This window comes from Panthera leo, chromosome B4 (genome assembly GCF_018350215.1).
Source record: "Panthera leo isolate Ple1 chromosome B4, P.leo_Ple1_pat1.1, whole genome shotgun sequence".
NCBI classification, from domain to species: Eukaryota; Metazoa; Chordata; class Mammalia; order Carnivora; family Felidae; genus Panthera; species Panthera leo.
This window is the reverse complement of record NC_056685.1, coordinates 124,402,068-124,417,025: the sequence shown is the minus strand read 5'-3', so window position 1 is coordinate 124,417,025 and position 14,958 is coordinate 124,402,068. Positions and strand designations below refer to the sequence as shown.

Below are 14,958 nucleotides of genomic sequence, written 5' to 3'. Positions count from 1 at the left end.
TCTCAGTAACACTGAGGCTCAAGTTTTTACCTTAATGTCATCTAATAACTAAATCCTTTTGAGTGAAAAATATGTACTTATGTACTTAAGTACCTAGTTAGTGAAATACAACTGAACCACAAATCCAAAATTCTACATGAAGAGATATACACAGTGATGCTCAGTGACGTATGGAAGATGTATCTGATTAAGCACGGAAAACGTTTTATTATTTTACCATGCACTTTTAAGAGAATAGTGTATTTTTTCTGATGATTACTTTCCTAGCACTTTATTATAGCATGTATCAGAATGTCTCCTGGAAAAAGACTCAATGACAAAAAATCATCTTCTGAATCGAATATATCAGCTGTTAATTAGTATAAACAATAGTTGGGATCAATCTGTAAAATGTGTGATCCTCAGAATAGCATAATGTATAGATGTCAAATCACTATGTTGTATGCCTGAAACTAACATTATGTGTCAACTATATATCAATTTTTTATTGTCATTATGTAAAAATATGTTAAAAATAACCTTGAAGCAGATTTTAAATATAAATATATTGCAATTTCTAATAAATACTACCCAAAGCAATGCTATCCAATAGAACTTTCTGTGATCATAGAAATGTTCTACATTTCTATGCTGACAGGATAGCTAGTCACAGACTAATTGTGGCTATTTTTCCCTCAGCTTTATTAAGATATTATTGATATACAACATGTAAGTTTGAAGTGTCTGCCGCAATGATTAGATTATATATATGCAGCTGTTAAGCACGTGAAAGTGGTGGAGAAAGTGAAATTTTATTTCATTTTAATTAATTTAAACTTAAAATAGCTAGTAAATAGTAGGAAGCTACCTGGACTACACAGACCCAAATTATATTCCCTGAGCCTAGGAAGAATTAAACATTCGTTCATTCATTTATGGGAGAGAGAGTACAAGCAAGGGAGGGGCACAAAGAAAGGGAGACACAGCATCTAAAGCAGGCTCCAGGCTCCGAGCTGTCAGCTCAAAGCCCAACACAGGGCTTGAACCCATGAAGGCAGGATCATGACCTGTGCCGAAGTCGGACGCCTAACCTACTGAGCCATCCAGGCGTCCCTAAACACACCCAAATCTAGAGTTTAACAACAAACACTAAAGCAACTGCTTAGATCTTAATCCTTGAATAGTTTTATCCTTCTACATAATTAAAAAAAAAAACAAAACCCTCACCCCAAATACAACTAGTACCATTAATTTTGTTTGCTACTAGGTACTGAAATAATTACATTTAGTACACTGACAATGTTTTAAGCCAAACACTTCTAAAGAAAACATATTTCAGTGGTATGCTATCAAAGTGTCATACAGAGTTCTGAGCTGGATCAACTAATACAAGCCCATTTAGTACAGCCTGATAGAGCTGTCATACCTGAAATATCATTCCATCAAGTAACTGCCCTTCTAGCTTCAGCAAAAACTTTTCAAACGGCTTTAGCTTTTCTTCCTGAATTCCAAATTTTGAAGGATTGTGATGGACAGATTTCAGTAACCTTGTGGAAGATTAGGAGAAAGACCTTCAATTTTACTAATAATTCTTCAATTGAAAAATTTCCGAGAAATCAAAATTTTACATTTGTTTGATTGCTTGTTTGGCTCTACACATTTGAAAACCTGAACAAAAACAATGCTAAGATATTTAATTTTCTAATCATGCCTTTTTTATATCATCCTAAATTCAGGTGTCTGGTACTCTTAGATACCAGATGAACTAAATAAAATCCCTGGACTTAAAGAAGTCTTAAGAATATACAATGAAATAAAACCAAGTTCAGGAAAACAACTGTCACTTGAACAGAACCCAAGAAAAAAATAACTCTGAGTTCCAAGGTAGTCAAATTAACATTCTAATATACTTTAAGTATTAGGATGCTTTATATAAGTATACCATACTCTCAAACAAGCCCATCTGAAATTTAAAAATGGTTACTGTATGTCAGAATGGCTAACATTAACAACTCAGACAACAGATGTCGGCGAGGATGTGGAGAAAGAGGATCTCTTTTGCATTGTTGGTGGGAATGCAAGCTGGTGCAACCACTCTGGAATGGAGGTTTCTCAAAAAAATTAAAAATAGAACTACCCTACGACCAGCAATTGCACTACTAGATATCTATCCAAAGGATACAGGTATGCAGTTTCGAAGGGGCACATGCACCCCAATGTTTATAGCAGCACTATCAACAATAGCCAAAGTCTGGAAAGAGCCCAAATGTCCTTCGACAGATGAATGGATAAAGATGTGGATAAAGATGTGGATAAAGATGTGGATAGAGCAGATGTATACATATATATATGTACGTACATACGTATATATATATGTATACACGTACATATACACGTATATATACATGTGTGTATATATATATGTATACACACACCCACACACACACAATGGAGTATTACTCAGCAATCAAAAAGAATGAAATCTTGCCATTTGCAACTACATGGATGGAACTAGAGGGTATTATGCTAAGCAAAATTAGTCAGAGAAAGACAAATAGCATATGACTTCACTCATATGAGGACTTTAAGAGACAAAACAGATGAACATAAGGGAAGGGAAACAAAAATAATATAAAAACAGGGGAGACAAAACAGAAGAGACTCATAAATATGGAGAACAAACTGAGGGTTACTGGAGGGGTTATGGGAGGGGGGATGGGCTAAACGGGTAAGGGGAATTAAGGAATCTACTCCTGAAATCATTGTTGCACCATATGCTAACTTGGATGTAAATTAAAAAGTAAATAAATTATTAATTAAAAAAATGGTTACTGTATTCATAGAAACATGTGACAGGAGATCCTTCTAAATATAGGTCTCTAGGTCTTTTAAAAGAGCTGCATCATTTACATTTGTTTCTTTTTTACTAACACGTTAACTATATAAAGAGAATATTTCAAACATTTAATTGGCTCACCTTTTGTACATAGTCCAGTGCTCTTTCAATGTGACATGATTATCAATAATTTCATCCAAGGTAAGCAAAACTGTTAGCAGCTCTCCCAAGTGCTCATACATAGTCTGTCAAAAAACCTTTAATGATTACCATTTAATCACTAGTTAGAAGTTAAGCTTCCTATGGATTTTTAAAGTTAAACACACTGGGCGAATTACTGAATTAAAGCAGTGGGTAAATCAGTTTATTAACGTACAGATGAAACTATTAATCCTCAGATGGAACAGTAAACCTTAGAGAAACGCTTTGCCCACTATTTCATCCTTAACTGGGATATTGCAGAATTATTTCACTCTCCAAAGAGACCACTTAGAGAATCTGCATTGGGCCACTACTGGGAAAAACTAAGAATTATATCGCTAGTGGGTCAATAATGCCTCATCAACTTCACAAATTAAAAAGCAAAAAAAAATTTTTTTTCTGAAGAGTCTTGCTATAATTGTTGTACTCCCCCATCACACAAACTCCACAGTAAAATATAGTAAAAATTACAGTTTTACAGATCAAGTTAAATGACTTTTACCTGAAAATGAACTCCAGTTGTCTCTATAATTTTGGGTGCAATCCTGTAATAAAATAGCATCCAATTAAAAAAAAAAAAACTTTTTTGTTTTTAAGAAAAACACATAGCAGAAGCTCTTGGACTTTTAACATGTATTTAGCTTTATTTCAGCTATAGTCACTATAATTTATGGGGCCACACTCCACTTTTCTAAGAAGAGAACGAACATGTATACCGAGTCAGGGTTATCCTTGTCTATACCTAAACTCAACGGGTAGGGAAATGACCATATGTGACCCATGAATAACCCTAGCCTTTAAACCTGAAGGATCAAGTTTGGGATGGAGGTGGAGAAATAGTGAAACTGATATTCATTTCTTTCTCAACTATTAGAATTTTTCAATTCCCAACCCAGAATCTTCGTTATCTTACCCAAACTGGCATTTGGAAACTAGTCAGGTTTATTTCTGAGTTCTCATTCCTACTGAAAAACAATGCATACAAACAACATGCCAAAGTCAAAAGCCCCAGGATAATTCAAATTTTACTTCCTAGGCATCTCCTACTCAACAGTAAATAATTTAAGACAGTATTTATACATCAAAGCACATACAGATATTCCACAGGATAGAATATTTTAAAAATTAAATTCAGAATACAAATAAATTTCATCTCTTTTGGACAGGGGCATGGTGGTGGGGAGTTCTCTTTGAATTACACATCAGATACTGCAGATGTGTAGTCACGCTCTCATGCTCTCATGCCCCCCTGCCCTGAGGACAGCTGCAGTGAAAGAACAGAACATAAAGTAAACACCTAACTGCAGAGAAAAACGTGAGAATGAGAAACACTTAACACAGTCTTCCAGTTCATAGCAACAGTTAAGATGCATTCTGGTATACTAAGAACAACAATGAATGGACCTGGTGATCAAAAGAACAGCATCTCAATTGCTATGGAATCTTATAGAATTCCTCTGGGTCTCAGATGCTTCTCATAATTGAGAACCCTTTGTCATATACCTAAACAAAGTTCCTGTAAGATTATAATTAAATAGCAAATGGGAAAGTTTTTAAGTATAAAGAATTAATCAAATGTGAGATATTACTCTGTAGTACTAAGAACAGTAAGGGCTCTATGAAAATTTGATTATTCTTCTTGATTTAGAACAGTGGTTCTCAAACTTGCAAGATCAACTGAGTAAAACCAAAATCTTTTTCAGTGTAGATTCCCTGGCACCACTCCACCAGATTCTGCAGTTGTAGAAACGTCCCATGTAATTCTAATAAGCCAGGAAACAATGTAAAGGAGAAATAATGGGAGAGAATTTGGTACAAGCTCTAATTCCATATTAGCCTTTTCTATATAATCGAATTTAAGTTTATTCTGTCAACATTCTTATTCAGAGAGATAACATCATTTACCATGGTAGAAATTGTCTTATTAACCTATGTATTATACACATCAAGTACTGTTCGAAACATCATGCATCTTCAAAAGATGCTGAATAAATGAATGAAAGAATAAGTAAACAAATGAAAAATTATTTCGGGTAACTGGCTAGTTTTAGAAAAACATTCCCTGCATCTCTATTATAAATGCACAAATATTTACAAAATCCATTACTTGTTACTGATATAGAGGGCAGCCAACTGATGGACTACATTCATCACCACTTCATAGCACCTCGTCACAAAACAAGATAGTTCCTGAAATGACAAGTTGAGTATATGTTACATAGTTGCTTTTTAAATGTCACCATTTCTCTATTTTATGGTAACAATGGTAAACAAAAACAAAACAGTTTTCCAGTAAAATTTCCAGTTAACCTGCAGACAGACAATTCCAAACATCCTTCAAGTAAGCAGTCCTTAACCCTTCTCCTGCATCCCAAAGTCATTTCTACTGCTTTGTCCCCACAGCATTTCATTCATACTTTTATTTTAAAGATTATACTTTAGTTACTCATGTAATTCTTAAATGACAGAGACTGTCTTATTCCTTCTTTAAGTATCCACTGTCCAGCATGGTGACTAACCCTCAAGTGCTTCTCAATAAAGTTCTGTCCCGTGAAGTGAATAAAAAAATGAACACCTGAACGAAGAAGCTCAAGAGCTGGCATTTTAGGAAGTAGGACAATGAGGGAAAGGCTCTCCAGAAGTCACTCTGAAATAACTTCAAATGCTTATGACCCTTAACCTCATCTATAAACAGATTTGGTACACAGAAAGGGAAATACTACTGACTGCAGGCATATGTTTGTCATGAAAAAATTAATTTGCATCTACCATGTCCCATACCTTCTGAAAATTTCTTTTCAGAAGCTCTCAACGCTTAAACCTAAAAAAACAACTGGTATGCAAAAGTATTTAAAGCCTGATTAAATCTGTGGCTAAATTTTAAGTTCTACAAGGGCAGAAATTTCTGTTGGTTTTGTGCAATGCTGTATCCCCAGCACCAAGAACAGTTCCTAACATATGCTAGGGCTTATGAAACACTTGTTGAAGGTTTAAAATTTTAGTTTTATGCAGCTGTCAATGAGATCCAAAAACAATTTTAAATGTTTGAAAACAAAAATAAATAATGCATTTCAATTTTACTTAAATAGCTCTAGTTTTAGGGGCGCCTATGTGGCTCAGTTAAGCGTCCAACTTTGGCTCAGGTCATGATCTCATGGTTCATGAGTTTGAGCCACGCGTCGGTCTCTGTGCTGACAGCTCAGAGCCTGGAGCCTGCTTCACATTCTGTGTCTCCCTCTCTCTCTGCCCCTCCCCCGCTTGCACTCTATCTCTCTCTCTCTCTCAAAAATAAACATTAAAAAAAAATTTTTTTAAATAGCTCTAGTTTTACCTTTCTTATTAAACTTCTAAAAGTTCAATAAGAGCAAAGAACAGAAAATTCAGACAAATAGCACAAAATAAAAAAGGAAGAAACAAGTCTATTTAAATAATAGACTATTTAAATAAAATAGAATTAGCCAATTAAAAGACAGAGATCTTCAGATTTTCAGATCATGTAATAAAGCAAAATCCAGATACATGTGACTTTAAAGAATCACAACTCAAACATAACGATACTGAAAGGTTGAGAGAATATAAAAAAATAAATCAAGAAAATGTTAACTAAAACAGAGCTGGGACAGTGATAATATCAGACAAAATAGAGTTTGTTAGTATATCAGAGCTATAGTTTATAACACATCCTTATGCAATCATATATTACATATGTAATTGTTATAGTTAAACAGGGTTACCACACAAAAGATTCAACTTACAAAGAATGATTAACAATTTTAAACTTGTATGCACCATACAGAATATCCTGAAAATAAGAAATGTGAAATTTGATAAAACTAGACAGAGAAACTGACACATTCACTGGGGACCCTGCAAATTACATTTCTTAGACTCCTGTCAGAAGGTTTCCCATTAGGTTCTGTCAACAGGTGGCACTAAAAGGACACTAGAGGGCAGGAAAAGGACATTCTTTCTATTTCTTGCTTTTTCTTTTTTTAAGTTATTTAAGAGAGAGCATGAGAGAGAATCCCAAGTAGGCTCCATGCTGAGCCCAACGAGAGACTCAATCTCACCACGATGAGATTGTGACCTGAGCCAAAATCAAGAGCTGGATGCTTAACCAACTGAGCCACCCAGGCGCCCCTACTTCTTGCTGATTTTATCAATAAAACCCAGACAAGAGCAGTCCACCCCATCAACGGCAGTTTGCTCCAGCCTTCAGCTTCTTTCAGCACTACAGAACCAACCCCATGTTGCTGTCTCAGAGGTACCAGCCCACCAGGCAGCGCTGGTTCCTTCATAGATATGACCACTAACTCCACAGGGCTCCTGCTCCAAACTCCCAGATTCTGGCAACCCCAACCCTTTCCCTTTTTTCCCTTGATGCAGAGGTGGTATCTGCTTTCTCTGGATAACCTATCTTCTTTTCACTTTTTTAAATGCACTTTCAAGTTACTCAACATACAGGGTAGTGCTGGCTTCAGGAGTAGAACCCATCATCTCTTACATATGACACCCTGTGCTCATTCCAACAAGTGCCCTCCTTAATGCCCATCACCCACTTAACTCCTCACCCCCAGCAACCCTCGGTATGTTCTCCGTATTTAAGAGTCCCTTATGGTTTGCCTCCCTGTTTTTATCTTATTTTTCTTTCCCTCCCTCTATGTTCATCTGTTGTGTTTCTTAAATTCCACATGAGTGAAATCATGTATCTGTCTCTCTTATTTTGCTTAGCATAATACACTCTAGTTCCATCCACATTGCTACAAATGGCAAGATGTCATTCTTTCTCACCTTCTTTTCTTTCAGCCCTCCAACTTTTATTTATTTTTAATGTTTATTATTTTTGAGAGAGACAGAGACAGAGAGCAAACAGGGGAGGGGCAGAGAGAGAGGGAGACACAGACTCCGAAGCAGGCTCCAGGCTCTGAGCTGTCAGCACAGAGCCCAGTGCGGGGCTCGAACTCACCAACCACGAGATCATGACCTGAGCCGAAGTCAGATGCTCAACCAACTGAGACACCCAAGGACCCCAAAGTTTAAATTATTTTAAAAGGCATGGTGACAAATTGTCCACAAATGAAATTATGAAAGAAAGAAACAAACTTACTTTGATACCTGATTTCCATAAAATGCTATGAAAATCTTTCAGGAATTATGACCTCTTAACTATAATTCAATACCAACTAAGTGTCTTACTCTCACAGTACACGTTCTTAGCATTTGAACTCTTTTTTGAGTGTAATCTACCCAAACTTTAAGAAAAAAAAGAAAAAAACAGCAAAAAGTCAAAACTAGTTACCTGTAAAAATGAAATAAATCTTCCCATTTGAATTTGGCAATCACCTTCCACCATGCTGGAATCTGTAGCTTTAAAGGGCAACATAAAGAGTCATATTTCAATTTTTTAGTTTAAACTTAGTCAAGACCCAAAAAGAAAAATAAATACAACTTTTATTAGTATATCTTCTAAACTGCATACTATTGAAAACAGAATGTTTATACTGAAAAGAAAAATGAGACAATCATTAATGATTCAGTTAAAACAATCATCTGTTTCACTATTTAGTGAATTCAAGGAAAATCCTTATCTAGCCACGGTGCTTTGTAAGTTATAAAAATATCACAAATAGATTTTAGAGAATTTGCTCCTGCTTCATCACTCAGGCTTTTTCCATCTGCTTATGAAAACAAATAAACCAACAAAAAATCTGAATATTTCTTTTCTCACATTAATACATTATATAATCATGGTAGTCCTAGAATTGTCAACTTTTTGTTCATTTCAATGTCAAAAAGGCATTATGACATTACGATGTAAAATTTTAAAACTTACCTCCTTCTCCATAAAACAAGAGACCATTATAAAATTTAGTTTCAGCCTGTTTAAAAAAAAATAAAATAATTTTAAAGGTTGCTATTTTGTTTTTAAATTCCTAGGCTCTCTTAGTTATCCATATTTAATAATAATCAGAGGACTACATCACATACAAATTCACTTAAATTCAAAAACTGCTTACAAAACAGGTAAATTCAATTTATCTTCAGACTACCAAAGATATCATTAATACTCAAAGTTATCTCTTAATTTCTTTACCCTTGCCTTTGTCTTTTCTAACCATTCTAATTGTCCCACATCCTCCCACTAGTTCATGAGAAGAGAAAGCAACCGCATGGTATCAAAAGGGTACAGAAAAAAAGAGGAAGTTTACCAACTTCTACCAGAGTTTTAATGACCTATGGGTAAGGTAATACAAAGCATATTAAAAATCCAAAGCTTTTTTTTTTTTTTTTTTTTTTAAATCAGTTATATCTTGGGATGCCTGGCTGGATCAGTCAGTAGAGCATGCAACTCTTAATCTCAGGGTGGTGACTTCAAGCCCCATGCTGGGCATGGAGCTCACTTTAAAAAAAAAAAAAAAAAAAAAAAAGGCTAAAAAGTCAATTATATCTAGAAAGCTAGTATATGTGGCAGATAACACAGACTCTGAAGGTATGCAGACCCAGACTCAAACAGTTACCACTAGTAAAATGTTAGGCAAGTGACATCCTCTTTAAGCTCATCTGTTTCCTCATCTATTCCTCATACTATCTGCCTTTCATTCTACGTATGAACAGGATTCCTATGGTGTCTGGTACACAGAAAGCACACTCAGTGAATGGTAATCACTATTATTAGTATTACTTTAAATAAACAATTCATTCAACATGCAATAAATCTTTATATACACTGTATATGTAAGCACATATTTGCTTTTCTATCATGTTTTTAACATCTTAAGAGTACAAATAATTACCTCATACTTTAATTTCTTGATTTCACAACAAAGTGCAGCATAAACAGTAATGACTTTGTTCAAGACCTAGTTTCATGTGTAAAAACATAAAAAATATAAGTTATAGCAGATAACTAAACATTTCAAAAAAATAAGATTTTTAGGTTTAGAAATCTGTACCTTGTTTTCAGTCTTTATGAGTTCCAAAAGGGAAGACTGTTCATAAGGCAAAAGCTATAGTAACAGAGGGAAAGAACATTTCTTTTTAATTTGAAAAAAAATCACTGAAATTTTGAATACACAAATTGAGTCTAGCCCTATCTATTCTATTCAAACTTGCGTTGAACCCTGTACTTAGCACTAACACCACACTAGATCAGGAGTGACTGCTAAGGGGCATAGGATTTCTTTTGAGGGTGTTGAAAATGCTCTAAAATTGAGTCCAGTGATACCTGCAGGATTCTGTGAATACACTAAAAAAACAAAGAATTATACGATATGTGAATTCCAAAAATTGTGAGATGTGTGAATTTCAAGAAAACTGTTCCTGAAAAAGTCAATATGTAACTGAGGGCAGTGTCTAGTACATAACAAATGCTAAGTAAATGTTAATTATTAAGTGGTAACCGATTACAGTTTCAAAGATAAAACAAGACAGAATGATCTGAAAATGGAACAGAGCAGGAATGCCTTATTTTGTGCATTAAGAAATTACTCCCAAATTAAATTCTACTAAAACTAGTATTACACTATATGTTAACTAACTGGAATTTAAATAAAAAACTTAAAAAATAAACCAAAAAAGCCAGTACTCCCACATTAAGATCCTCTAAATAGCATAAGGGGAAATGATGGAAATCTTCTATATTTTCATTAGAGTTACATGGATATGGATGTTTGACAAAATTCACCGAACAGTATATTGTAAATCTATGTATTTCACTGCACATAAAATAATCTCAATAAGGAAAAAATAAAGCTTGAATATTTTATTCCAACCCTCTTCATTTTCTTGGTGAAAAACAAAGGCTACCTCAAAGAGGTCTGTGTCATTCATTTAAAAAAAAAAAAACGAAAAAAAACCAACTGCATGGCTTAGAGATGAAGAAATTAACAATTTTTCCTCCAAGTTTCAGTTCTCTAGATTCCAAATAATAAAAACATACAGTTGAACTCTGAACAACACAGGTTTGAATTGTGTGAGTCCACTTACATGTGGATTCATTTTTTTATAAACACAGTACAGTACTGTCAATGTATTTTTCGTCATGATTTTCTTAATAACATTTTCTTTTCTCCAGCTTATTGTAAGAATATAATACATAATTCGTGTCAAAATATGTGTCAGACAAAATATGTGTCAATGAACTGTTTATGTTATTGGTAAGGCTTCTGGTCCACAGGAGGTGAAGTTTGGTGAGTCAAAAGTTATATGCAGATTTTCAATGACATGGGAAGTCAGTGCCCTTAACCCCCACATTGTTCAAGGGCCAACTGTATATTCCATTTTTTAAAATTATGTTTTCAAGATATAGTATGTCCTGAAAATACACACATAAATTAAAAATAAAACAAAATCAAACCTTTAATGCTATTGGATCAAGATTGAAATCCCAAACATCACCAATTGAATCATCCAATGCATCCTCAATTCTTCTCAGTTGAGATGTATATTCCTCAAGAAATTTCCCGTAATTCTTAAGTTGAACTTCAGCATGAATTTCTAAATTTAAATTTTAAAATAGTATGTAAGAAGTACAAGTAATGAATTACAGGACATTTACTTCAAATAATCTCAAAAGTCACAGCAAAGTACTTACTAAGCATTTTTAAATGTATTACTTTGGAATGTCTGGACGTCTTGAAAATAAAGTTTCAAAATTAAACAATAATTCAGCTTTTCATCTTTTCCAAATAGTAATTTTAAAAGCTGTGCATGTTATACAGTAATACCACATTTAAACTACAACTTTAAAGTACTATGAAAAATTTATTGTCCTATTTACCCCATAAATAATGTGAATAATGCCTTCAATAGCTCAACATCTTGATCCTATATTTTAGTCATAACTTTTTTGCAAAAAAAATAAATAAAGACCTGTATCAGGCGCAAAAATCTCTGTTGTCATAGAAGCAAAATTTAAAAAGGTAATTTTTAATTCTCTTAGACTGTAAACTACTGTCTAAAAATACATCCAGGGGTGCCTAGGTGGCTCAGTCGGTTAAGCATTCAACTTCGGCTCAGGTCACAATCTCACAGTTCGTGTGCTCGAGCCCCACAAGGGGCTCTGTGCGGACAGCTCGGAGCCTGAGGCCTGCTTCAGATTCTGTGTCTTCATCTCTCCGCCCCTTCCCCGCTCACACTCTGTCTCTCTCAAAAATAAACATGAAAAAAAATTTTTAAATACATCTAAATATTTTTAAAAACGGTTTTAGACCTGCTCTATCATGTTATTTCTGTAACGCCCAAAATTCACCAAGATATTTTAATGACTTCACTGTCATAATAGAGTTGGAAAAGCCAAATGAAGAACACTGAGTATAGAATATAGTGGTAATATTTACATAATTTACACAATAGATGACTCTAAGGGGTCAGTGGAATCAACTGGACAATAAAAGTATGTCTAGTCATCAAAATTAATACTAAAAGGAGATATTCTATCTTATACATAAGAATTAATTACTTATTCCAAAGACAGCAAATCCAATTCAGTTTCTTTTATTGATGTGAATAACTATTCAGTCGTTGTCTTCTAAAAAAAAAAAAAACTAAAATTTTTCTCTCAAATTAGCAATGCAAAGTAACTCTAAGATAAATTATGTTCTAAGGATAAAGACCTAGCTCTTCAATCTCCCTTATTTTGCAACTAATGCTCAGAGCCTGAGATCTAGATCAGGAGGATCAGTTCCATTCAGTGAGGCTCCTATCTCACTGCAGGAGTAACCTAGGCAATTTTAAATTTTTTTTTTTTTTTAACGTTTATTTATTTTTAAGACAGAGAGAGACAGAGCATGAACGGGGGAGGGTCACAGAGAGAAGGAGACACAGAATCCAAAACAGGCTCCAGGCTCTGAGCTGTCAGCACAGAGCCCAACGCGGGGCTCGAACTCATGGACCGCGAGATCATGACCTGAGCCGAAGTCGGACGCTTAACCGACTGAGCCACCCAGGCGCCCCAACCTAGGCAATTTTAAAAGACGATCTAGATATGACTCATAAATTTAAAAACTGTGAGAGATTCTTGAAATCCCAAATACATGCCTAATTCTCAATTACATGCATTTAACCAGCAAATGAGTTCTTCATGACAATGCCAGAAAAGCATGGTGGCAGTTAGTCTGGGAATTCACAAAGCAATGGGCAACTAATAACCTGCAAGAACATTAAAGCTCCTTGCTGATAAAATAATCAATAGTTGTAAAATTAGTACAAAGTTATGATAAAAAGATTTGAAGAAATCCAGGGTGATTCCTCAAGAGTAAAATCCAAAAACGTATTTACATGCTCATCTCAACATTCTTTGTGTAATCTCTGCAGCCCTAATACTTTATACAGTTCCTAGGATGCAGAAAATGTCTGTTGACTGAATCCGATCATCCTACTCTCAGTTGAACCATTTTCAAACCTAGCAATATATTTTCATTACAGTTTTTTGAAGATACTAGAGTAAGGGACCTCTGTCCATAAAACCTCATACGTGACAAGGCGCAGTTCACTTTATAACAGTAAATACAAAATCCTCTCCACAAAAAAAGTTGAAGGACTCTGTCATTACCACCAAGATTTTTTTTTTATGCTGCATAAGAGCTCCTAACTTATGGAATGTTTTATGACAAACTGCAAACCATTTATGAATTGAGCTCATGCTTCTTACTTAATTACATGTAAGTTGGTACACATGATTTTTTTTTCTTTGTAAAGTTAGGCAGGGTTCACGTGTAATTTTTAAAAATTACATTCACCTTTTGGGAAAACTGCATTAAGAAACAAATTCACAAGTGGGAGGTCTCAATCCCTCGTATCACTTAAACAGATTAACAGCACTACAGGTAAGAAGCATTACCAATTTGAATTAATCTTAAGTAGAGTTTGACTAAAATAATTATTTGGTCTCTACCTTTGGTTTTGGGGGTTGGACTTTCAAGTTAGAAACGAAACGACTCGATTTTATGAAATATAAGTTGCTTAATTTTTGCAACCTTTCTAGGTGCAACGGAAGCTACAGAACATCTCTGAAAAACGCTACTTGTAAATAAAAGGCACGGAAGGAGGTAAACTGGCACTCGCTCGTTTATTTTTTCCGCGTGAAGAGTGCTTTTCCGCTGTCTTCTACGCTGTAAGAACATGCAGAAAAAATCCTCAAACTTCCAAAAGTTGATTGGAAGAAAAGTAGAAAAACAGGAAAGCGAAAACAGGAACCCGGACCTCACTCAGCCCGTTCTAGAACTGCACACTCCGCACATGTGGCGAAAGCCCCGAGAGGCCACAGGCAGGGCCAGCCTCGGCTCCCCGGGCTGCTGGGCCTCCCTGGACGCACCCCGCCCGACCCTGGGTAGCGGAGAGGGGACGCCTGCTACCCCGGGCACCACGGGCTCCTCGGGAGAGCCACCGCCCCGGACGCTGAGCCCTGACCCGGCCGGCCTGACCCACCGCCGCTGGAGCCCCAACCCCGAAAGCAACGCCCGAGGGCGCGTCCCTCTCACACTTCAAGGGGCAGCAAGTGTCCCGAACTGGACGGCTGCGCGGCGACCACGACGCAGAGCCCTCCCGCAGGAGCGCCGCCGGTGGGGGGCTGAGGCGGGCCGGCGAGCATCCACCCGCAGCCCTTGCCCTGCCGCTCCCTTACTCTGTGAGCCGTCGTCAACGCGGTCGAACTCCCAGTCTGGGGACAGAGTCTCCACCGCCATCACCCCGGCGCCTCCCACAGTCACAGCCCCAACCAGACTGGGCGACCGAGGCAGCCTCACCCGGGCGGCTGTCGAGGCACGTGACTTCCGGCCCCGGCCCCGGCCCCGCCCCCGCTCGCGAGGGCAGGCCCGGCTCAAGGCCCTATGGGCCGCGGGGGCTGCTGGGAAAGCGAGTCGTCCGCGGCGGCCGGAGGCGGCCGCTGCGGCGGCGGTGCTCGAGGCGTCCTGCGATCGGGACTTGGTCCTCACCGCCGTTCG

General features: G+C 36.6%; 1 protein-coding gene across 3 annotated transcripts in view; it reads right to left on the bottom strand.

The window, feature by feature from the left end:
* WASHC4 (WASH complex subunit 4) overlaps nucleotides 1-14,755 on the bottom strand; it is a 59,384-nt gene extending 44,629 nt beyond the window's left edge. For 2 of the 3 annotated variants that reach the window (XM_042947586.1, XM_042947587.1), the window contains exons 1-10: nucleotides 14,640-14,755; nucleotides 11,373-11,512; nucleotides 9,970-10,023; nucleotides 9,811-9,876; nucleotides 8,850-8,895; nucleotides 8,316-8,383; nucleotides 5,124-5,206; nucleotides 3,519-3,561; nucleotides 2,957-3,060; nucleotides 1,406-1,526 (exon numbers count right to left, since the gene is read on the bottom strand). In XM_042947586.1, coding sequence (XP_042803520.1) covers nucleotides 1,406-1,526; nucleotides 2,957-3,060; nucleotides 3,519-3,561; nucleotides 5,124-5,206; nucleotides 8,316-8,383; nucleotides 8,850-8,895; nucleotides 9,811-9,876; nucleotides 9,970-10,023; nucleotides 11,373-11,512; nucleotides 14,640-14,700 — 786 coding nt within the window. In that variant the 5' untranslated portion in view covers nucleotides 14,701-14,755. The remainder of the gene's footprint in view (nucleotides 1-1,405; nucleotides 1,527-2,956; nucleotides 3,061-3,518; nucleotides 3,562-5,123; nucleotides 5,207-8,315; nucleotides 8,384-8,849; nucleotides 8,896-9,810; nucleotides 9,877-9,969; nucleotides 10,024-11,372; nucleotides 11,513-14,639) is intronic. The other variant, XM_042947588.1, reaches the window with a different exon arrangement.
* Between the last annotated feature and the right edge of the window lie 203 nt (nucleotides 14,756-14,958).